This window comes from Haemorhous mexicanus, chromosome 3 (assembly GCF_027477595.1).
Source record: "Haemorhous mexicanus isolate bHaeMex1 chromosome 3, bHaeMex1.pri, whole genome shotgun sequence".
In the NCBI taxonomy this organism is placed as follows: Eukaryota; Metazoa; Chordata; class Aves; order Passeriformes; family Fringillidae; genus Haemorhous; species Haemorhous mexicanus.
Window position 1 is genome coordinate 84,305,027 of NC_082343.1, and position 25,635 is coordinate 84,330,661.

Genomic DNA, 25,635 nt, shown 5'->3' on the forward strand with positions numbered 1-25,635 from the left:
GTGAGCATTCGAGCCCAACACCTCAGCCCAGGGCTGTCCCAAAGCAAGGCAGCCCCCAACACACAGCCCTGTGGAGCTGCTGCCAGGCAGCATCCTGGGGGCAGCACAAATGGCCCAAGCTGGTGACAGCTGGAAGTTGTGAGCTACTTCAGCTGCATTCCAAAGCAGGCTTCTCTCTGGTGACACACACTCACTTCACCAGCTAATACTGCCAGCATCAGTGATGATAAACCCCAGAAGAGGTTAAAATAGATATAAAGCATTTTCACTTTGCAGCTTGAGATCAGAATTTTTGAGAAGGGCAAAAAGCAGTGCTATTATTAGTATCACAAATAACACAGACATTCTGAGAAACACTTGAAGTTGTTCTCAAAGCAAAATGGCTCAGTTACTCATTGTGTATTTTCAGAAGAACTCAGTTATTATATTCCTTTCATTTCATGGGGGGAATGTCAAAGGAAAGAATTTCGGGAACCCCACAAGCAAAGGCAGCAGTCACACACCAGATGCCCACCAGCAGCAGCACACTGCTGTAACCCTGCTCAGGGCTGCCTTAAATATCTGCATACTGAAGTACCTGAGCACCAACATCCGGGTTCTTATACAGTTCTTCCCTATTTCCTTTATCTCTGAGTCAAAAACCATACTCAAATCTAGACACTAAGGCACTGTCACCACTAGAAGCATCTTGTTTGTACTGTTACTGACAAACCAGTACAGAGAGTTCCTACCATGAAGTAGAATTCCAGCAGTACTGGATTTTATTCTGCAAAGAAGGAGAAAAGAAGCACAAAAGGCCTCATCAAGAAGAGCCACCTGTGGATCCACCCCTGTCCCACTGCCCTGGTAGCACCTGTGGCTGAGGCAGGGGGTCCACTTGGTAATGAAAGAAGAATGAAGGGGAAAGGACAGCAGTGGGAGCAGAGCATAAGGTAAGGATCACTGATTGCACAGCCTTTGAGCAAATAGATTTTTTTCAAGACATGATACTTAAACAAATACAGGTTTTGCCCTTTAAATGAAGCAACTGTCCTGCAATTGAGAAGCCTACAGGGCATCCATTTTGCAAACCCCAATTAGGTTTAAATTCAGGATGAATGTATCTGGTGGCTTGGCTCCCTGCCACAGGAGACCACTATTTGAGTTTTACAAGTCTTCTGAAAAGAAAGGCTCACACCAAACCACAGCAAAGGAAAGACAGTTTCCAACACAAAAGGAGTTATTGATGCCTCCTTCTTTAAATGAAGCTAATAATTTTTAGAGTTTCTCCTTAAAAAACATTTTCATTGTATTAAAGTGGAAAAGTTTCTTCCATACTGTTTCTGTACAATGCTTAGCATTACCCAGTGGTGACAGGATGTGCCCCCAGCACAGAGCAAGTGTCAGTGTCACACAGCAGCCAACCAAATGGGGTGCATGTGCAAATTCCAGCTCTGAGCAATGAAATACAACCTGTCCAAGCCATTTCCTCATGGCAGTACTGGCTAAGCAAACACCACTAATTCCATGGATGTTTAAAACAACAGTTAATTTGATGGAGACCAACCAGGGATTGTGTTTCACACCTGCAGATTGACAACAATTATTTTACAATTTAATTTTATAATGATTTGCAATCATAATTCTTCTCAGAACTAACATCAGCTTTTTGTAATCTATTTTGTACAGGAAACCAACTTTAAAACTTTTCATTTTTTAAAATTAAAGTTATCTACAAAAATAAGGGTTCCTATACCTCAAAATTCTCTCAGCTTTGTTCTATAACAAATCTGATCTCTCAGTTCTTACTGAATGCTAAATAGCACCCAGGGCCTTGAGGTGATGGTATTATTATGGCAAGCTTGTTTCACAACTCAAGCATCAAAGGCCACCCTCACCTGATGCTTGGCCATCTCCATTCCCTCCAAAACCACCGTCTTAAAGTCCTCCTGTTTGTCCTGTGGAAGGAAAGAGGAGAACTTTCAGACTGCATTTCATATATGAAAAGAATACTCTGCCGTGAAGGCCGTGCAGTTGCTTGGTTGGGTGCTGTGCTTCAGCTAGAAAAATCACCCACCCTGACAAGTCTGTGATCCAGAAATGGCACACTCAAGCTAGAATGGCCAAGACACTACTAGAGAAAACCAGCACTGCCAGTTTGTGCCTCCGTTGATTTCCAGCACTGCCAAAGGAGGATTTTAGCATGCTTCCCTCAGATAACAGAGCTTGAACAACACCATACTACACGAATCTAAACATGAGTCAGAATGCCCTGAAGGAAAATAAGGATCCACTTCGTTTTTTGCAGTTATTTTCTAAGAAAACCCCACAGCTATATGTAATAGTATTCTCCCCTGCATGAAGAGGAAATGGCCTGAAGTCAATATTCATTTTCTTGTGTTTATCTCATCATTATATAAATGTACCTATGGTTCAGTGTGCAACTGCTGCCATGACTAAGGGGTTCCAGAAATTCCAGGAATTTTTCTGAATTCTTGAAGCATACTGTGGGAGTCCTGACTTCAGGCATCTATCTCAGCATACAGTACTTACCAGCAGCATGTACATTTATAAATCACACATGATGTATAAATTCATGCACAGAGATTACTTGGAGTGTGAAAACTTTCTAACAGATACTCCATTCAACACCAGGGTTAGAGGCTATGCCTGAGGAGCAGGCAGTTAAAACTCATTATTCCTTTATACATGCAAGAAGATAAATTTAGTCTCATCTTCATGGTTCAAAAAATGATAAAATGCAAAATGCAGATATGCTTCAGACACTATTTTTACCCCCCATAATTGTGAGCCTTGCTTCAATAATTCAGATCTGCCTGCAACTAAGTTATCCCTAAATTTAATGTAGCCCCTTGTATCTCTGCAGTAGTTCCTTTACTCACTGAAGACATTAGAGACTGTAAATGCAGTAGCTACAGCAAGCTGCCACTGTTACAGACCTGACAAAGCCATCTATAGAGATAAACCTGAGAATAAAACTTCAAAACTTTCTGCCATATGGCTTTGCACTTCCTCCCTGTTTCCCTGGCTCACCCGTCAACATTTCCCCCAGGGGGCTCTGTCCTCACAGCAGGAGCAGCAAAAATATCTGACAGTTCTTATTTTGTGGCAGCAGCAGGGATCTCCCTGGGACAGGGCTTGGCCAGCTTCCATCGGCTTCATTGGCAGATCAGGCCTCCAACCCCACAAACTGGGGGTTTAATACATCCCATGCACCAACATAATGACAGCCCTCATTCTGTTCCCACTCTACCAACTGTGCAGCCAAGATTTCCCCAGAACTGTTTCTACTGATCTCTGCCTTCTTCCATTCATCACAGTCCCAGGTTCTGCTCAGTCTCAACATTCTTATTTCTGTAATGTTTAAGAATGCAACATTTTTTTAAATTTTTGATTGTTATTAACAAAGCTGGTTTTCTACTTCAAAAAAGTAGGTAGTCAGACTAGTATCTACATATATGACAATCTGAAAGTGATTTTATGTTGAGTGTTTATGTTATTATCAGATAATGGAGCATATTTTACTATTTATTTAAATAATACTTTTAATTTAGAAATCCGAAGTCAGTGACCATAATAATTTTGATTATGAATTTTTCTGTTGTCTGATTCATTTTGGGGCTTTTTTGTTTGTTTGATTTGCTTGTTTTCTATACTTACATGTGTTTTTTGCCTGATGTTGACTTGAGATTCCTCCAGCTGGAATCTCCTACACCAGAAAAAATCCTTTTCATTTTTCATTGTTAAAAAAAATTAAAATATTCAAACCCAAACACTGCTGTGTGTTACTGCACAGGAAACCTTTCAGTGAAAAGCAAAAGAAAAAAGCACCTTACCTTTGCTTTTTTCCGCAGCAGCTTTGCCAGACGCACCACATAGGGCTTGAATTCCCTCTGATGTGTTCCTTGTCTTCTTACTTCCAAGCCTGAATCATCTGATGCTTCTGGAATAAAAGCCCAACGATACCTGCCATGAGATAACACAAGCAGATGTTATCCATACTGAACAGGCAGGCTTCTCTGAGCAATCAAATGTATGACTGGATGAGGAAATCTGGTGAAGCATCAGAGAAGGAGAGAGGAAAAAAGAAACCCAAGTCAACCCTCACAAGAAAAAATAATTGAAAAAAACGTTCAACATTAGATTTAGAAATACTACAGGGCACAATCTGACACACTGTGCACTAATCCTTCCAGCCTCCAACCCACATGAGTGTCTTTAAAACTGCAGGATAAGGAGGGTTGACCAAATGCCTACAGAGCTGTGCCAGGACAGCAGCCCTCACACAGTCACCAGTGTGCAGTGTAAAGGAAGAGGCACAATACTTTCTTTTGTCCTTCGTGGCCTCTCATTCCCAGGATCTCCAGCAAATGCCAATTGTTTTGCATTCATTTTTTCCCCAATGGAACAGAATTGCAGAGGCACTGAGGAAGCAGTTTGTTCATGTGCCCACTACTGACCAATAAAAACCTCTGGGATCCCCTTTCTATGAAGGTTTGTTGCCACATCTTCCAGACAGACTGTGCAGGAGCAATTTAAGCAAGTCATGCTGAGATGACATGCAGTCCTCTGATCTCATGCATTACTCACTGAGATGGGTGGATGTATTTTGAGTTCTTAGGCATTACTGCAACTAAGAACTTTAAAAATAAAATACTTGAATAAATCACTACTACTAATGATCTTTCAAGTGTGGCAAATCTCTTGCCACAGGCTAAATCGAACCAGCTTGAACTAATTTGATATGCAGCATCATTTCCCCTCGGGGCCACTCAGATATTATGAGGGAACAAAGTATAGGCTGCCCTGGCTGAAGTCCAAAGAAAGAAGGGAAACATAAAACCATACACTTTTATATGCTAGAATTTTACCAGGAGGAATGGAAAAACATCCAAAAACTTCAACAACAATGCTTTCTACTCACATCTGAAACTGAGGCAGGTTTTCAGATGGTAAAGCTAGAGCCAAGTCCAGAAATTTGCAAGCAGACAAATACAGGTTCAACCACCTCTGGCTGTTGTAGGATGTAGAAAAACCATTGCCGCCTGTATAAGTTGTCTCCAAACCAGCAACAGATGGGCCAGAAGTTCTAAAATATATTATAGCAGGGAAGTGAGTCATAACAACCTTCTGCCACATTGAAAACTTTATTTTTCTTACTTGCCTTTACAAATACACAACTCTTTATTTACCATCAGTATTGTGAATTCATAAATTGAATGCCAACACAAGTCTGTGCCATGAGTGCAGTTCTGTATGCATATATACATATGTGTATATATATCTATATATGACAAAATGTCAATGCATAATGACATTACACTGTATTACACTGTATCTTATGAGGAAGTTTAAAATTGTAAGTCATGTTGATATTACTTCATTTGAGAGAAAAACTCTCCAATAAGCAAAACAAAACAAAAAACTAAAAAAGTGAGCAAAACTTGGGCAAAGACCTCTGGCTCATTTGAGAAATCTGCCTCTGCTGCTAGAATTGATTGAAATTGGATCACACTGTATAGAAAATAGATGAGATAAAAATGGATAATGAAAAAAGAAAAATTATCTACCTCACTTACCTAATAAGAGAAGGAACTATGCTTTCATTTAGACCAAAAAAAAAAAAGCATCAGTCTTATTCTAAATAAGTGTATGACACAGAAAAGGTGTAAGTCATGCCATACATAATTTAATCACAGCTGCAGTGCATTTGAGTCAGGCAGACATTGTAAGAACTCAGACACTTGTATGTTATAATTTCCCCTGGTGATTTATGATCAATCTGACAGCACAACTTCTTTTGTTTTGTCCTGAACATTCTGTCCCTGGTGCTGTAGTCAGACTGAACTAGCCTTTACTTGTCCTTCCCATTTGAACTCAACAACTCTAAGACAAATGATTTTCAAGAAACACCACTCCCTATCAGCATACCAAGGGATTTTTATAAAGTTAAACAAGCAGGAAGTTCATACATTTACCTGGAAATGTCTTCATCAGCAGTGAGCTCCTGTTCCATCAGTAAAAACACTTGCACCTGAAGATCAAATGCTACATTTCAATACCATTTTCAATGGACTGTGACTTGGGAAAGCCTGAGTAATAAGCCTTAGACAAATAGTTTGGAGATTTATTTCCTTTCTTGTATGAGTGGACACTGGCACCTTAAAGCTCTTTCATGCCTTATATATACCCTGAATAACACAAAGGCCACAAGGAACTGTCTCTTTTACGGCCACGAAGACTCTCAAAGGCTAATCCCCTCCATTACCTAGAAAGAGAGCAAGACCTAAACGAAATGAGAGTAAAGGATTGTTTATTGGAGCAGGTCAGGCTCAGGTGTGAATTCCCAGAAGCACCACAGTCCTGCTGACTGAAAGTAGTTCCAAGACTCTGGTAACTTGAGTAAAGGCCAGGGCACAGGCATCAGAAGACCACACTGAGTAGAATGGGTTTTCTAGTATTTATACTACTGACAGGCTTAGTATTAAATACATCTATTGCTAAAACAACACACTTTAAAATATTTCATATAGCTTTCCTCCTTCTATTGCTTGGATCTGTGGTTATTCAAGGCCTATGTTAGGCACTTGCAGATTGAAAAAATAATTAATCACAGCAATGATTCTGGTTTGTTCCCTCTGTTATTCAGTCCCTTGGGAACTCCTTGAATAGCAGGCTGAACGGATCACAGCATGCACCAACCACTCTTCTCCATCCCCACTGCCAAAGCTGACACCCAAAAGAGTGTGTCAAACAGCCAACACAGGAGATTCTGCAGGTAGAAACTCTGGAAACAGATATTTTTACTGTTTTGTTACAAAGAGTAAAATGAGAAAGAAGAAATCTGAGTCAAGCCTTGTATAAATCTAGTCACAAAATTTAGCCACAATGTGACCTGAATGACCATCAACTGCCAATAAAACATGGATTCCAACTCCTATAGATGGATTCTCATCCCCATTGCTGGAAGAAGAATGACCAGGAAAGTAGAAATGGATTTGGAAAAAGAAGAGCAGGAGTGGGAATGGTGGTGAGGGTACACATACATAAGCAGAAATTGAAGTAGGATTCAGTAGGGAAGAATGAGGACAAATGCAAATTTAATTCAGGAGACAGCTGAACAGCTGAAACAGTGTAAGCTAACGGATGCTCAATTTCATCACAAAAAAACAGACATCAGGACTATGAAAATAAGTCAACTTTCAATTTGTGGCCATTGCACATTTATTTGTACAATCTCTAGAAGAGATTTTCTTAAAAATCTTGAAGAGGAGTGAGGTTGTGTCTCAGGAGTGCATCAGTCTTCTAAATAATGAATGACACCTTCAACTCACCAGTTCAGTGATCATGGTTGGCCAAAGTGAGGTAAGGTGCTGTGGAGACATTCTTAAAAGTAATACTCTGAAAAACAGGAACACTTGGGAATGAAGGGTGGGCACCTGTGGCAACCGGAGACTTTCTACCAGCCTTTCTGAAACAAAAAGCCAAGAAGGATCCCTCAGTTCAGAATAATTCCAATGAGAATTATCTCCTTCCCTCCTTTACTCTCAATGTTAACTTCAAGTACCTGCCATGGTACTGTTCCAGTACTTTACTGGTTTTATTCTGTCAACACAAAGAAATAACCACTCCAGCAAAGAAGGAACAAAACAGAGAAACCTCAAAAGAGTGCAGTTGCCTATTTTGGGTAAGTTCTCTACATAAATGCAATAGTGCATCTGGGAAATTTGCTTATCTTATGCAGAGTTTCACCCATTACAACAGAAGTAAGCAGATTCCAAACAATACAAAAACAGCCTGAACAACTTGGATGTATTATTGTTATTAAAACACTGAACCATCAAAGTACCTGAGAATTTACAAAGAGATGATACAGTTTTATTGAATTATGATCACCTCTAGGCTTTCAATAGATACAAAGGCAGACACAAAGAAATTTTTCAGTCAAACCAACACACATGCATGTTGTAGTTCAGACCAGTAAAAATCACCTGATTCCATGAATATAGTAGTCTCAGCTACTGACTTGACTGGAAATTAAAAAAAAAAAACCACAAAAAAAACCCCAACAAACCAACCAAATAATTTTACAAAAAAATTGATTCCAGAACAAATGAAACCAAAAAGTTGATGCAGCTGATTTTCCATATAAAAGAAGAGACCAAAGCGTCCCTTTGGTGCCATGAAAAAATCTAAAAGCTGCTGCTAACTATTAGCATCACCTTAAAAAGAAGATCCAAGCAGTCACTTAAGGTAAAGGGTCATTGTAAGAAATAAACATCAATGATAAATAAGACAGATAAACTGAATTGAGGAAAAAACAATAGCAAAAGAAGTCAAGAATTCAGAATGTCAAGGTCAGTTTTCCTATTTCTCCCTAATTGATAGGTTTTTGTACTTCAGATGTTCATATCAAAGTATATTGTGCAGGTATCAAAGGATATTGATAAAATGACAGATCAGTGAAATTATCTGGATTAAAGTCAACCGGCAACCACAAAATCTGCATATCTTGTAGTCATTTGAGACTGAAAACATTTTAACCAAAAGCTGCAGAAACTTTGTTTCAGCTATGGAATCAGTATTACACACTGATCTTGCAAGATAAAAATTCACCTGCTGTTACTCTGTCACACAAGCATTCCACAGCTAACGGGAAGAAGTCCACTGAATGATACATATTTACTGACCTTGTATGTCTGGCAGGTATTTCTGGTACTGGTCTATCTCGCTGCTAAAAATGGCGAAGGCGAGTCTCTTGAGGAGCATGGCGCGCTGCTCCAGCTCCGCGTCTCTGTTAGCAAACAGATTGAGGGAGCTGCTCTGGGCCACAGCCACTCGTGCTGAAAGAGAAAAGGGAAAGTGCAGCCAAGAGCTGATGAATTTCCCTTCTGCTTCATTTCAAGGCACAAATAACCCTTTCTTTGCAATACTGGGGTTTGAAAGCAGATGTTAAGATGATGTATGGTTTGCAATTTGAATCCGTAACCAGAAATTCAAAATAAAAGTTGAAGGAAACCCTGAAAGTATACACAATAGAGGCTGGGATTAAGGGCTTTTGGGAAAGACTTTAGGAAAGACTTTAGCTATTTTTTTAAAATAAAATTTGCATGTATTGATGCTCAAAAAATTATAAAGTGCAGAATCAATTTTTTTTTAACCAGTTAGTGTCAGATCTTCAAACCCAAACCATCCAAAACCCACCCCCACCCACTCTGCTTAATCAGCTTTGCCATATAGGCAAAATTCACTGTGTGCGAGGATGGTATCAAATTCTCTCACTTCAGGTTATTTATGGAGCTCCAGAAACAAACAGTCAAAGAAAACAAGAAAAACACTGAATAAATCAAACTGGAAGGAATGCTGAAGAACTGTTTTCTTTAAGATACTTATTTTTCATTTATTTAATGTTTATACTGGAGACAAGTCACTACTGTATCAATACTTACTCATCAAATCTCTGAATGTAGTTTTGTCATGTGTCATCAAATTATCCATAATAGCTCTCCAACTAAAAGAGGAAAATTGTACACAAATCAGAAAACCAAGCAAAAAGCAAGAATTTTCAGGAACATTTGCAAATTTTTTCTGCTCTTTCAGTTTAGGCTAAGGCTTCCAATCCAAGCTCTCTGTTTCATAACATACCATTTACATGGTGCTTGGTCTGAAACTGTGTTTCTAGAACCCCTTTCTCCAAGAAAATAAGGGATGCCATTCAGAGGGACCCTGACAGTTTTAAGAAGTGGGCCCATGCAAACCTCATGAATTATGAGGCCAAGTGCAAGGTCCTGCAGAATGGTGAGGCCAAGTGCAAGGTCCTGCAGAGCAATTCCATGCACAAATACCAGCTGGGCACAAAATGAATACTGAGAGCAGCTTTGAGGAGAAGGACTTGTGGCTGATAATGGATGAAGATGAAAAACTGAATTTTATCTGCCAATGTGTGCTCACAGCCCAGAAGGGCAACTGCATCCAGGGCTGCACCAGAAGTGTGGCCAAGAGATCCAGGGAGGTGATTCTGGTAAGACCCCACTTAGAGTATTGCATCCAGCATAAGAAGGATGTGGACTCCTTTGAAGGGGTCCATGGGAAGACCACAAAGATAATCAGAGGGCTGGAGCACCTCTCCTATGAAGACAAGCTGAGAGTTGGGGTTGTTCATACTGGTAAAGAGAAGGGTTCAGGGAGAGGAAAGGATTTTCTGACAGCTTTCCAGTACCTAAAGAACCTCCAGAAAGCTGAAAGCAACTTTTTACAAGGGCATGGATTGATAGGATAAGAGGGAATTACTTTTAAAGTAAATAATCCCACTTTTAAAGACAAAAGATTAAGATACTAGGAAGGAATTATTTATTGTGAGGGTGGTGATGTCCTGGCACAGGCTGCCTAGTGAAGCTGTGGATGCTCCATCCCTTGAAGTGTTCAAGGCCAGATTGGATGGGGCTCTGAGCAACCTGGTCTAGTGGAAGGTGTCCCCAGCCCATGGCAGGTGTATTAGAACTAGATGATCTTTAAGGTCTCTTGCAATGCAAATCATTCTATGTTTCTACAAAACGTTAACCATGTTTTCCTCACAATTTTTTTTAAATTTTAAGACAATTATTTTTAAAAATAGATTTGCACATAGATATATACCTCATATCAGTTTCATTTTTCATGTGGTAACCTAAACCACAGAAAATCTCTATTTCTCTCAGTAAAGATCTATTGGAAAATTTTAGTCCTTATGTTAATGGAATACATAAAATTTGTAAGGGCCATTGATATAAACAAGAAGAATAAAGTCTTACTGGTTAACACAGGAAGCATCCATCTGGAAGAAACTGGAATCCATAAAGAGGTCAAAAGCTTCCTTTTTCCATGCTCTCCTTGTATACTGATATCCACTAAGACTGCTTAATAACTGGACACAAGCTCGATAGCTGGATGCATTGTGAGCACTAAACAAAGAAAAAGTCAACATAAACCAATTTTGAATTGTTGCTCTATAGAAAGTTTGATAGACATCTAATCCTTATCAGGCCTGTTTCAACTTAAGTGCCACCATCCAAATTTCTACTGGCTGTAGGCATCTATATCAATCCAATAAACTAAAGATACCTGTGATTACGGAGGTAGGGCACAACATAGTGCATAATATTTACAAGCAAAGGAATAACTCTCTCTTTTTCATCACTGTAGAAAACCATGTCCAGGAGATGAGCCAAAACCTATAAAATGAGAGGAAGATATGTTATATGACATATTCTTAAATTGCTTTTTACCTACCATACAGCTTTTTTTTTTTTTTTTTTTTGTGTGTGTAATGTTCTTTACTGAACATTCAAGTTTCTGATAGAAGTGATCACATTTCAGGTATCACGCAAAATCCAAAGTATAAAGATTCCATCATTTTTATAACACATTAAGGTAAAAGCACAGAAGCACAAACTCCTGGTTAAAGCACTCTAGAGAATAAACTACAAAGAAAAATTCAAAGACTGACTGCAATTATCAGCAGTAAATAAGATGTAACACAAAGATAAAAACACAAAGCTTAAAATCAAAAAAGTTTGCTATGCTACACATCTGAAAGGCCATGCTTTATACCTTTACACCTCATATCCATCTCAATGGGTTAGGGACAAACTTTTACTTGACATGACCCAGAATCCATTCCCATTAGTGGTTCCCATTAAATCTCCTTCTCCAGGCTTCTAGTGCAAAGCTTTTAACAATACAGAAGTTTATTATAAGACACTATCCATTATCTCCAAGAAAATATTTACCTCAGAAAGTAAGGTCAACGCATGGACACTATAAACAGATGGAGTTATATTTGAAGTTTCCATTGCCGGAGACAGCATATCTAAATGAAGATAATAATAATAAAAACATGTCCAAAGTTAGTTTTCTCAAGCCATTATTTACTATACAGCATATTTTAAAAATATGCTGTAAAAATACAGATGTATCATGTATAAAAATATGTATTATAGGTATAATGTGTATAAAAATATGTATTTTGAAGATGCACAAGCTTTCCAGACACATTAGTGCTAGACCAATACTGAAGAATTTTACATACATTCAAACATAGCAAAGCTGTTCTCTTCATTAATTTTAGCATGAAAACTAATGTTTTGTTTTAAGTAAAGATGAAAATGAACCTACCTTCAACATCTGATTCTAAGTTGTTTCCATCAACCATAATCTTGGGGGAAGGCTTAACCTCTAAGTTTCGTCTTAGCCAAGTGGTCTGTTCCAAGGAAGAACCAGCAATTGCCCCAATGGCATCCACTATCTTGTGTGTTACATCCTGGTAGATAAGAAACCCCAAGCATTTTAAGAACTTTGTGCAGAAGGGCTGTATTCACTGTCCTGACATGCAGAAAATCCATATAACCACACATAGCGTTGCTTTCAAATAATTTCTATATTATCAGTGATTAATAACTTCACAGAAAATGAAAGCTTTTTCAAAAAATTGTAAATATAAGGAGAAGATATTAAAGAGTAATTTCATACTACAGAACTGATATAAAATATTTCTAGTACATTCAAGCATCTAGTTCCAGCCCCACTGCCATGGACATGGACACCTTACACTAAACCAGCTGTTCAGAACCTCATCCAAGTGGCCTTAAACAATTCTAGTGATGGGGCAACTGCAACTTCTCTGGGTAGCAGTTCCAGAGCCTCACCACCTTCACAGTACAGATTTTTTTCCTAATATCTAATCTAAATCTAATCTCACTTTGAAGCCATTCCCCCTTGTCCTGTCATTGCATGCTCTCGTAAACAGTCCCTCTCCATCTTTCTTGTGGCTTCCTCCAGGTACTGGAAGCCTTCCCTTTTCCAGGCTGAACAAACCAAATTCTTTCAGCTTTTCTCTTAAGAGAGGTGCTCCACTGCTCTAATCATCTTGGTGGCCCTCCTCTGGACTTGCTCCAAGAGGTCAGTATCCTTCCTGTGCTGGGAACTTTCCAACCCAGGTCATTCTATGATTCTGTAATTTATTTTTCAGTATTTTAAAAAGACACATACAACAAATTTCTTACCTGTAGATCTCTTTGATCTTTCTTATTCTCCAGACTTGGGTTTTTCATTATGAACTCATTAAGAACACTGAAAAAAATATAGATGTTGAATATGGATTTTCTTCTCATAATATATTATCCAGCAGCTTTCAGATTTAGGAGAAATCTGAAGACAATATTTGTGCAATATTAAATCACTAAACCCGCAGGGATTGCTACTTAGCAATATTCCAGGAAACATCTTTTCAAGTTCCTTAAGCTAATTTTTATCATAAAAGTTTACCAAGAACATGTTTTACTTGATTATATACAAAAGTATATATACATCTTCAAAGACAGTTTACTAGGGAAGATAAACTCAAAAATATTGAAGAAAACGGTCCTTGAAGCATTATACAGAAAACATATTCAAAGTTATATTTCTAACAATCCATAACCAGTTTCCATTGTGAAAATTCAGCCCACTCTAGGGGGCTTCAAATGCCTGAGAAATAGTAATTGTTGTTATTTATTAGGAAAAATCAGAAACTTATATCTGTTGCTTAAAGAGCCTGAATCATTGAAATAATCATTAGGGTGAGGTCATGGCTTATATCCTACTATAAAATTTAATGTATGTAGCCATTCCTCAGAGAAGAAACTAATTTGATAAGAGCCACAGAACTCAGGCAATAACTCTATGAGTCAAAAGTATGAGACAGATTTAGAAACACTAACACTTCAGAATAATTTCCCTCACCTACATTTGAGCATATTTGAAAATTGCAAACATCAGGAGCACTTACCCAAGTATGAGAAACTGTCCTGGGGCTGGAAGACCAACCTGTATGGAATCCTTTAACAGAAGCAGTAGTGCTGCCCAGCTGTCCACTAAGCTGGTAACTGGAATCCTAAGGGAGAGAGAGAAGCAATGTCAATCATGAGAACATAATCTCCCTCAGGTATTCTCCTAATTTCTTTTTAAGTCAAAACTCTCCTGCCAGATATTTCAAATCAACACCCTTACAGGTTCATGTAATACTAGGCTACTACATCACGTAATTAAGAAACAGATGAAGGTAGAAGAAGAGCATTCTCAAAAGATATGCTTTTCATTGCAAAGTTGGAGTGGCATGAATGAGTAACAGCACAATTAAGATCAGCTTTCTTTGGGCAAATCACCTGCAGGATTTTTAGGTGGGGGAAGATAGGTGATGCAGTACTATGGAACTCACAAAATAAACTACCGTTTTTTAACAAACCTACAGATTAAACCCATTCTTTCTTCACTACTTATATTACACAGACTATTCATCATCCTATGACAAAAAGATGTAGAATACTCAGATTGATTATCTGCTTCCCTATGACAGAAACAAAATTGAGTTTGTTTTCTCACCTTTGAGTATAAGCATAGAAAAACTGCAACATGCAGACTTCCAGAGAAAGATGCTTCTGGAAAAGATATGAAAACTGTGTTGTCAGAAAGAAGTGGCTTTTTTTTCCCCTCACCAGGGTAAAACTGACAATGCTGTAATGTTACTGCAATACCTAAACATATAGCTTAATTTAACAGAATATTAAAAATGTCCTTTCAGACATCCCTCTGTAAAGTTATGCTTCTCTTCATTTATCTCTTAGATATAGTGAAAATGTTCACATTGTGCTGCTCAGCTTTGTCAGTGAAGTACCGTATCATCAGTGTTCTAGGCTGCTTCAAGAGGACATCATATAAATCAAGAGGACCTGTAGAGTTTCCATACCTTGTCCTTTGCTATGGCTGGAGGCTGCTTCAGAACTTCTTTCACTGTCTGTATGACAGTCTCTGTTCTCATAACACTGATAGACCGAACCAGCTCAACCAGCAGAAGTTGTTCTTCACATGCTGTAGGAATAACCTAAAAGAACCAGATGTATGTCACAGATTAACCACACAGACAATGGCTATGCCAAAACTAAGGCAGCTGTCCTCATGGGATTGAAATTTTATCACTTAACAGTTCATCTAGAGACCTGGTATCACCTACTCTTCCCCTGAAGAATTCAGGAAGATTATGCCATTCTGAAGTGGTACCTCCCTGACAGTACAGTTGCTAATTAGAGATGCAAATACTGTCCATACTTCAATGTCTTTTTTCACTGGAATGTCTGAATTTTCTTCTTCCTAACACTAAATCATTTATAAGTATTAGCACTATTTGAAGTGACCACATTGATATAAATGTACCTTTGTCCTTGAAGTATTTTTGTTTTGCCTCCTCTCATTCCACACAAATGCAATAGCAGCCATGAAGTGAACACCATGATTCATTGAAATTGGACCCAAAAGTTCCAGAATCTGTTGCCTCAAATTCTGAAATATGAAAGCAGAACACATATCCTTTTAGATAAACACCTTAGCATTACGTTCAAAACCTTTTCTCTGCAGAAAGCGAAGAGGTGACATGTTGCATTGAACTGATAAATTTTAGCTTAAAAGCATATTCAATACTCATCTATAAAAGCCTGTTTTTTGTGGGGAGTGAATAGATGAGGACAAAAGCATAAAAATCCAATTTAGATTTAAGAGAGGAGGATTGAAATTATTTTGATGAAGATATTAACAAACAACTTAAATGACATTTCCCTGATGTTCTGACCTTAGTTGACCCAAGATTAATAGTGGTGATGGATGCAGCAGCAGCAGCAGTAGTTTTCTCTGAAGAATCTGCAAGGTGCAGGATGCTCCACAGTAAAGTCACAGAAGACATGATCATATGCAAGATAGAGAGGATCCCATTGCGTGCTTCAATCAAATGCTTCTGATCTACATTAACCAAAAGCTAGTGGGAGAGAAGAGAAGAGTATTCAATAACTACATAAACAGCATACTTAAAATAGAGAAAATTTTGACTTACCTAACATGGGAGCTTTCAACCTTAACTGTTTTTCATAATTTTTTCATTCATTCTTAAAATATGTACAGCTTTGAGACTTTCAAAATAATAGAGAAACTTTTGATTGAGTTGTGCAATATCAAATGTACTCTGAACATGGGAGGCCTCATGTCTACAGCGATCAATTTTGTATCCTCTACCTATACCTTTTATTATACCTAATAATTGAAAAACAATTATCTCAGAATTTTAAGTCTAGCTAATACTCTAGGCAAAATTATTTATTTACATAAACAAAACCCACTTTTCAGTCACTTTTAAATGAACGGAAAGCAAAGGGGTGTAAGAATGGGGGAAAAGCACAAAACCAAGATTACTGAGAAAAAGGGCAAAAGCTTCTCATGGAATCTGGACCAAATTCTTCACAGACACTATGCTCAGAATATCAGATCTAAAAATACCGCTTGACTAAAAAGAAAAATTGTGAATATACAGAAGGAGCAGAAGCATAATGTTTAGACATATTGCAAGATGAACAAAGGCAGCTCTAAAAAGTGGAATTTTAAAGGTCTTACAGTTGAGGAATTCAACTTTCATTATTTCAGGGTAACAGAAAGCAACCAAAAGATGCTAACAAATACAAGAGTATTCTCTTAAAAGTATCCTCCAAAGAAACCTGTTTTTCTATTTGTATCATCAATAAACCTCCATATTTATAGCTAAGACAATATATTTGTTATTTTTGTCACCCAGATGTTCATAACTGCTAATATAATCAAAGTCCTTGATTTGACATGTATTGCATAGGAATGTCTAAGACACCCAGATAAGTTTACCTGATGATACTGCGTAGATGGATCCAGGAGGCAGTAATGAATTATTGTTGTGATCCCTTCTAATAAAGTGAGAACCATATCTGGGGGAGTGACTGATGCCATCCAGAGAGGCCTAAAAGAAGAGTAATTTTTTTAAAATGAGTTAGTCTCATAGTAAAGTAATTCAAAGCAATCAAATTCAGTTAAAAAGATTATACCTCTACACATACATACCTATTATCAGATAATCCAGTTTCATATTTATACTGCTGAATTAAATTATCCAAGTTCCTGCAGAGCTGAAGAGTCACTGAAACAACCACCCTTTGAAGAACTTTTCCCATGTAAGGCAACGTAGAAGTGATAAGGCCAATCCACTGGGGATGCATTTTACAGGCACAGTGCTGGTGCAAAGCTCGTATCACTGCACACAGAAACATGCCCTGGCAGGTTATTGGCTGGGAATGTAAATACTGCAGAGAAGTCATTGGCTGCTGGGGACCAATGTGCTCCAGGTCTGTTATGACAAAGTCAAACACTGTTTCATTTTCCTCAGGCACAGTCATGACTCTGTGTTCCAGCACAATCAGCCGCTGAAGTACTTTCAAAAGTTGTGACTGCAGTGTACTACCATTGTCAAACTCATCCTCAGAAAAATTTATAAGGCTGTCTTCAGAGAAGCCTTCTTCTACAGCCACTATATTTTTTCCAGCTGTCTTTTCACTGTGCCATTTCTGGGCACTGAAGATAGAAGACAGCAGACAATGCAGGATCACTTTCTGAACCTTGCACTTGGACAACATGTCTGAAATAAAACTAGGAAAGCCCTTGGCAGAGCTTTCTATCACTTTTGCCAATTCAGCAAAGAGGAGCGTCAGAATTTCTATACTCATCATTTGCATGTTGCGGTTTCCTATGAGGTCTTGTGAGGTTACTTTAACGTGAGTTGGATAATGGCTCCGCATGTAGTATAGACACAAGGAGATGAGAATCTCTATGTACATAGAGCTCCGAAAGTTATGGTTAGAATCAACTGGGATGTGACTATAGAAATCCTTGCCCATAACAGATATTCGATGCCTGGCTAGAAGATTTTGAAGCAATGAAAGCTGAGGAGTGTAGGCATTGTTGACACTGGTAGTGGAGATGGCACTTACAAAAGCTGAAGGATTTGTTTTCAGAATTGCCTTAATTGCAGAAAAAGCATACAATGTCCTTGAAGAGTCATACAACTGGAGATAAAGCAGCACATGTTGATACAGTGGATGGATATTGAAGTTAGGAGATTTTCGCATTCCTGGGGATCCAACATCACTTTCTATTTCTGAAATCTCTCCTTCTCCACAACTGTACCAATTTTCTAAATCAAGACCGTCACTAAAGAAGACATTTGTTTGTTTAAGCTTTTCTGTTTGTGCTTTCTTCTTCTCTTCATCTTTCTTTTTGGCTATTTTTACCTTAGGTTTTGCACCTGGTTGCTTACCAGCCTCTTTAACAATTGTTTCTTTTTCTGACATTTTTTCTGGTTGCTTTCCTTTAAAGCTGAACTGAATACTACTGTGGCTATGTTTTCTAGACTTTGATTCAGTGGAAGAAAGAGTAAGATCAGAGAAGGATTGCTGGCTTTCTGCAATACAAGGTGAAGAGTTATTTCTTGACATTTCGTCTCCTAAGCTCTCAAGTCCAGTCTCAGTTGAGGCTGATAGTAACTGTGAGCTGTCATTACTAAGTAAACTACTTTGGCTACTTTGAATATTTTGATCATCACTTTTTGTAACCTCTACAGAGCTATCCAATGAGCTGAATTTACATGAAGCATCCTCAGAGTGCAGACTGTCTTTAACTGGTTCAACTTCTTCTCCAAGACCACTTACAACTCTGCATATAAGATCTGTAACCACTTGTTGCACAATTTCGTCAGGTGAGTCTTCTTTCAGAGTCTGAGAGCTATCTTGAGCACTCAGGCTTTCTGTTTCCACTTCATAACTGATGTTGTCTCCAGTAGATGACTGAGAACAGCCAGAGTCAGAACTCTGCAGTATTTCAGCCTGATGATCAGGAAGGTCAAAATCAGACACAACCATTGGTATGGTCTCACTGCTGGTACTTAACAAGGAAAGCCTGTCACTCAGAGGATTGACGGTCAGGCTGAAGTTCTCCATTTCATCCACACCAAGTTGCTTCTCATTGCCTTCTTTAGGTATAATAAGTTGTCCTTGGCTTACAGGCATGTGGGAGAATGCTTGAAGAATACAAAAAAATGTATACATATAAGATTTTGTTATTCAGAAAAAGAATTCAGAATTAAAATTTAGTATTTAAACTGTTATTGAGACTTCAAATCATGAAGGCATGGTAAATAGTGTCTTTTTATTTCACAGAAGAAAAAATATGTTAATAAGCAAACGACAAATTCACAAAAACAAAGCAAAATTGTCTTAGCAGTACACCTCAACAAAACAGCATAACTCTCTGTGAAACATGCAGTCTTATCTGCTTTTGTTTTCACAAGAAACAGAATTAGTAAATTCTAAATTAAAATTATGCAATACATGCAAAGACCTTCAAAACTTATTGGTATGTTTTCAGCCAGCCCCACATCATTCATAAAAATGTTTAATTTCTTGGTTAAGCTTCAAGCTATATTCTTATGTTCTGCCAAGACTCAGTAAGATGTAACAAAATGCTCTGCATTGAAATACTTGCATATAATTTTAATATTAAAAAAATACAACTTTAAACAATACTTGGGGCACACAAACTTGAATTAGGAAAATACCACACAAATGCTAATATAAACTGTAGTTATTCCAACACTTTTTTCAGTTACCCTCAAAAATTTCTACCATGATTTTAACATTGCATTTAAACAGCAAGCAAAGAAATTAGGGAACTTCCTACAGTCTTCTTGTGTACCTACCATCAGCACAGCTGAACTTCTGCATGAACTGCTTTTCATTTTCTTCTTCAGGGTGATTGGGAGATTTAGTCCAGTAACATTCAGCCTGTACTCGCTGAACAGAAACTCGCTGAGTTTTTGGATGGAGAAGCAGTAGCAGCAAAGGTTCAAGAACCCTTGCAATATCATGTCTTTGAAGCACTTGATTTAACCAGGCTTGTCCCACTGACCAAGTAGAACCATCCAAGCTATTGAGGCTATCCAGCATGATAAACAAAGACCTAGAATGGAAAGAAGATACAATCTAGTGGATACAGTACACTACTCACAAGAGTAATCCCATTTTAATCTGATATATGACAAATTTAATGTTGGTACATGCTCCAGTCTCTTCTCCACACAAAGCAGTATTTTCTTTGGAATCAAAACTTTGAACCTGCTCTTTATATTTTAGTCTAGTCTAATGAAGGAGTGTGTAGGAAGAGCTAGTAACAAAGTCAGTTATAACAGTTGCTGTAATAGCAGTAAGATCAAGTATTTGTACAGCTATTAGCATAACAAGACTTTGTTGCCTTGTAAGTGGTATGTCAGTAAAAAATATACCATTTTAAAAGCCACTTCACAAGGATATATGGAAAATAAAACTTTAAAAGGTCTTGTCTTCAAGAACAGAGAGGAGAAATATACTTGACAATTCAGCAGTTTCTACAACCATTATTTTCTGTTAACAGTTTTAGCTTTGAGAATCCTTTTCAGACTTTTGGAAAAACAATATATATATTGCACTCTGAATTTTATCTACTGTTTCACCTTCCCCAGTAGTACATGTTCATAAGCTTTTAGCTGTACGCACAGAATTTAACACCATTTATGCAATGCGTGACAGCATAAGATAAAGAAATAACCTTTTTACTCTACACCTTACAGGTAAGTATGCAATACAAAATCTAAATAAACACTTTTCCACAACATATGTGCTTGCTGAGGAAAACATGAGTAGTTCAGAGTCCAGATCTTCAGTCTTTTCTAAGAAGATAGTCCAATACCAGAACACAAAACAGAAATCTTCTGCTGCTTGCCATAAATGACCTCTTACACAAAACACAGATTAAACAAAAGAACTCATATTTTAGCACTTGCTTGCTATTTGGTTTTTACGTTTTTTAGTTTTACTGTTACTTTCTACAAAATGTAATTCAGTTCTGGGTAGATTTCTCTCTCCTGCTTCTGTATTTATCAAAAGACAGCATGAACTCAGCTATTAAGCTCAATATACACCACAGTGATTTTAACTACAGCGATGATCAATTAATACTGTCACCATTCCTTCTCCACACTCTTTATAGCTACCAGGAAAAATTTACAGCTTACATAATCATAACTGTGAAAACAATTTTGTCTAACACAAATTCTTATCCACAAATTCATTTATTGACCTTCTTCCCTCCTCTCACAGCTACACTGTAGTTCTTCAATTTCTCAATGCCCTATGCTGCCTGTATAATACCGTCAAAGATTTTGGAGTAAAATTATTTCAATTGAATCAGACTTGCAACCACCAACCTGTCAAAGGTGCGGCCAAAGGAAGAAGATTTGTTCATATGAAGATCTCGTGTGAGATGCCACAGCACTGCAAACTTGGCATGAGCTTCCATTCTTACTTTCTGTGGACCAAACCATAAGTTAGATCTGTCAGAATGTAAAACTTCTGATAAGAACTGGAAAAAGAAAGTCATACAGCATCCTAAACGATATAAGATATAATGAAATTTACTTCTTTGATTATGTGTTATAGTACTATTTTCATCTTAAAAGCAGCAGTAGCTAACAGTAGATGCCTGTGAGCAATTTAGTACCATGAAAGAATTCCCTCCTATCTTGATCTTGGCTTGTTTTAAAGTTTAGCCTGTCTCTTTCTAGTCAACTTATTTGATTCCATTACTGCCATACTAGAAAGAAACAGAATAATTTTCTAGCTAGATATGTAGATTGAGCTCTTCACTAACATGTGAAATTTAACTCTGGAACAGATTGGACAAATAGGACATGCTTACTGCCCAAAGGATTCATAATGACTATCACAGTCATAGTAATAATATGCAGAATATCATAGAATATCCTGAATTGGGAGGGATCCACAAAGATCACTGAAGTCCAGCTCTGGATGTTTAATGGTAAAAATGGTGTAAAGCAACAATTGTCCTGTTTCTCTGTTTACTGAGGCTGATCCAGGCAAAGAGTTATTCCAGCAAGGCTGTAAACAACAGTAAATGTCATTATATGACTTGAACACATGTATAAAAGCAGCTTCACCCAAAAGACATGGAAGCTAGTAAGCATTAGTAAGAGTGAACGAAGCACAGCAATCAGGACAATTACACCAAATAAATAATCAAAATTACTTCAAGTTCTATAAGGGCTTAAACTAAATTACTAGATGATAAACAAAGACAAGAGAACAAAGATTTTCACTTGTTTGTTGTTAGAATATATGGTTATAGGACATGAACTGTAGGTATATTTACCTTTAACCAAAGTTAAACAAAACTGAAAACTGTTAAAAAAAACTAACAATCTGGCATACTTCCAGACTTCGTTTACACCATACAATTAAAGAAGCTTTGCAACAGCTTCTTATCTATGCAATATCTGCCACAATAATGGAAACTTTAGGTAAAAGCTATGAAAATTACGAAAAGACAAATAGTTCATGTTAGCAAACTAAAAATAGAACAACCTCTCCACACTAAAAACAAAAACCAAAAGAGACAGCAGCATTCTAGAAAGTAAAGCAAACATCACTTGTATTTAGAAAAATATGTTTCTCACAGGAAAATAATCCACAAGACTGCTGTAAAATGCATACAGTTACACAAAATAATATTATTTTGTGACGATTATTGAATAGAGTGAAAATACCAATTCCCAAACACATAGAGATGACTATATGTAAGCCCTTGCAATCCATGCTGTGAAGATGTAAGAAATTACTGTTTTCTCAGGAAGGTAGGCAGAAAGGAGCAAGTTCTACATCCACAGTCACAGCAAATTACAGATCAGCCTAAGTGACACTAAAAATAGTGATCAATTTCAACAATATGGCAAGCTGTGAACTGCAGTGATTGACAGACTAGCTCACATTCACTCTTGTTGACCTGGTGACTCTGGTAGAATGGCAAAAAGGTAAGCACTCCTGAAGTCACACAACCATGAGTTGCCAGTATGTGTAAGCAAGTAATTCCCCACTATTCCTACTGTTGGAGCTGTGAAAATAGCTCATATACCTAAAATTTAAAGTGCTACAAAGGTCTCAAGTTGAATGTCAAATTGACAGCCTCTATGTGAAACAAATTTCTAGGTGAGGAAAAAAAAAAGAAGTAAAGTACCTGTCATGACAAGAACTCCTACTAACAACAGCAAAAACTAAGCACATGCTCTAAGTATTGGGAAGCATCACATGACTTTGATAAGAGAGAAAGTCTCTTGCTGAATGGTGAAAAACCTCTGTTGTCTAGCATTAAACTAGAGACTCATCACAGACCTAAAATAACATTTGAAACAATGTAAGGCAATATTTCTTTCAATATTGAAGTTATTCATACCCTCCTCTGAGGGGTCTTTTATCTCAATATATTACTGTATATACTTTACTCATCTTTAGGTAAATACATGAGCAACTTGCCTTGTCTCTGTGAGTCAGCTGCTGACTAATAACATCTTCACAAATGCTGGAAGATGGGACGAGGTTGTGCAGCTGGTAAAAGAGCTCCACACTCTTCTGATGATGCTGAGGAGTGCCATCACCCAGCTGGTCCCAAAGAGTTAAAGCTATATGCTTTGTACATGAAAAGAAAAGTTGCAAGAGACACAAGTGAATGACTATCATGCCTTGTTTTGCTCTATGCAACAATGGGAGACATCACATCTGATGACACCCATTGACCAAGAGGCAATCTGTAAAATGGTTCCTTTGGTACGAACAGAAGGAACTGTCCAAAACACTTCAATAACTTACTACATTAAAAAATTCCTGTTAAGGAATCAGAAAAGAAATGAATTTTCATTGAAATATAACTAACTACATAATTTACCCTGCTGATGATTATTTTTTGCAAAAGATTTCTTACATAAATGACACAAATGCAAAAATTGTTTACCATAGTCCTACATCATGCACATGTCAGTTTCACACCTTTGCTGATTAATGCTGCTATTCAATTAGATTTTTTTCATATCTTTAAAATATTCAATTAAACAAGGAATTTCACACAAATGAAGAAAACTTACTGCATATTTCAAACTTACTGAGTATTCAAACACAGGTTACAAATGTTATGAAAATATTCAGCAAGAAAGTTTGGTTTAGCATATCAAGAATGGTAAAAGGGGCCAAGACTTATTCTTCACCAGACAGAAAAAGCCTTAAGAAAACAGCAATGAGATATAGAATCTAACCTTGAAGAAGTCTGTCTTTTCAGCCATATATCTCAGATTGCCTTGAGTAAGAGGAGGTCTGATGACAACAGCCACTCTTCCCTGGTTAGGACTAAGAGGCTGAGCAGTTTCCACACTGTTCAGATTTTCTCCAGTGACAACAGCAACAGATTGAGTCAATCCAACCAAGTCCATCACAAGGGAAATAGTAACACCCTGAACACTGAAATTGCTTGCCTGCTTGCAAGCATTCATTAAAGTCTGTAGCCACAGCGGAGGCTGTACTTGTTCACAATCTGAAATAAAAATTACAGATTATACATTTATTTAAATATCTAAATATTATGGAATTTTCCTCTTGTATTCCATAATTATATGTGCAATTATCCCTTCATATTTCAATCTGCCCATTTAGGAAAACGTATGCAAGAGGAAGATACTTCCTGATGTATCTTAAAAATAATCCAATTAAGAATGCAATACTGTATCACTTCAAACATTTAGTAATCAAAATGAATAGAAAAATTTTAACAAGGAAGAGAAAGATTTTATGGAAATGCATTCAGATGATTTCCTGCATCAGAAAAAATTGTACTTTTAGTAGTTAACACATCCTTTCATTCACTTTTCATCTTCACCAGCAATCAGGAACCTGCAAAGGTAAACCCTCTTAACACCCCAGATAATAGTCTGGAATAATTCTGTAATATATTTTATAGAGCCTAGGATAATATATTATATTATATTCATGCAAACTAATTTTAAATTGACAAAAATAGATTTGCCTGGCAACATTTTAAAGATAGAAGTCTCTGTGAAAATTAATGGTTTGGTGCAGAACTATGATCCATTAGATCATACTTTGTTTTCACTGTAGGCGGTTGCTTTCCTCTTTTTACTGTCCTCTCACTTCATCGAGGAATACTCTGGGTTGATACTGGAAGTGTCTTTCTCCGAAATTCACAGTCAACTCTCCAAGTGAATATTGCATCCTTTTATTTTAGAGATTCCAAACTAACTTCTCCTAAAACTTTAAAGGACTGTACTGATAATGTTCCTAAAAAGGCAAATACATCTAGAACCAGACATAAGTGAAGAAGTGTTATTTAATAGGCACAAATACAGCACCTTTTTAGAATCAAGAGAAGAATGATGCAATTTCTAATCTATATCCACAGCTCCACTGGAGTATAAATATACCTAACAATTCCATATTGTATTCTAGAGAGTACAGACATAACAATTGTTTTCAGCTTCACTCAGTTCCCTCTTTAATTCCTTCAATTAAAGATAGCTGAAATATTAGGCATACAGCAGAATTAAAGGACAATTATGTTAAATATCAGATTAACTTGTCTCCTTCAAATAAACAGACTGACCAGTGATTAAGAGCTGTTGGGTCATATCATTAATGCAACCTTTCAAAAGCACATTCCAAATTTAGGAACCCTTCAACAAACACAGCCTCTTCTGCAGTACAAAAGCCTCATATTAATAGATAGGGTAGTGTGAGAATTATGGAAATGACCTTCTTCCATTCTCTGTTCCAGTGCAATTCTCTGTTATAGGAAGTAGGCCTAGAACTATTCCCATCTGCTCTGACATTCTATACA

General features: G+C 37.3%; 1 protein-coding gene across 5 annotated transcripts in view; it reads right to left on the minus strand.

Moving 5' to 3' along the window:
* DOP1A (DOP1 leucine zipper like protein A) overlaps positions 1-25,635 on the minus strand; it is a 60,203-nt gene that overhangs the window by 857 nt on the left and 33,711 nt on the right. For 3 of the 5 annotated variants that reach the window (XM_059842542.1, XM_059842541.1, XM_059842543.1), the window contains exons 15-37: positions 24,044-24,318; positions 23,271-23,423; positions 21,152-21,252; positions 19,610-19,869; positions 16,924-18,931; positions 16,711-16,822; positions 15,638-15,820; positions 15,226-15,351; positions 14,762-14,896; positions 14,398-14,453; positions 13,805-13,909; positions 13,041-13,107; positions 12,154-12,298; positions 11,769-11,848; positions 11,101-11,210; positions 10,791-10,940; positions 9,450-9,511; positions 8,691-8,843; positions 7,335-7,471; positions 5,979-6,034; positions 4,925-5,089; positions 3,837-3,966; positions 1,878-1,937 (exon numbers count right to left, since the gene is read on the minus strand). In XM_059842542.1, the coding sequence (XP_059698525.1) occupies positions 1,878-1,937; positions 3,837-3,966; positions 4,925-5,089; positions 5,979-6,034; positions 7,335-7,471; positions 8,691-8,843; positions 9,450-9,511; positions 10,791-10,940; positions 11,101-11,210; positions 11,769-11,848; positions 12,154-12,298; positions 13,041-13,107; positions 13,805-13,909; positions 14,398-14,453; positions 14,762-14,896; positions 15,226-15,351; positions 15,638-15,820; positions 16,711-16,822; positions 16,924-18,931; positions 19,610-19,869; positions 21,152-21,252; positions 23,271-23,423; positions 24,044-24,318 (4,829 nt within the window). Of the gene's footprint in view, positions 1-1,877; positions 1,938-3,836; positions 3,967-4,924; positions 5,090-5,978; positions 6,035-7,334; positions 7,472-8,690; positions 8,844-9,449; positions 9,512-10,790; positions 10,941-11,100; positions 11,211-11,768; positions 11,849-12,153; positions 12,299-13,040; positions 13,108-13,804; positions 13,910-14,397; positions 14,454-14,761; positions 14,897-15,225; positions 15,352-15,637; positions 15,821-16,710; positions 16,823-16,923; positions 18,932-19,609; positions 19,870-21,151; positions 21,253-23,270; positions 23,424-24,043; positions 24,319-25,635 lie in introns of those variants that run through there. The other 2 variants (XM_059842544.1, XR_009485880.1) reach the window with 2 other exon arrangements.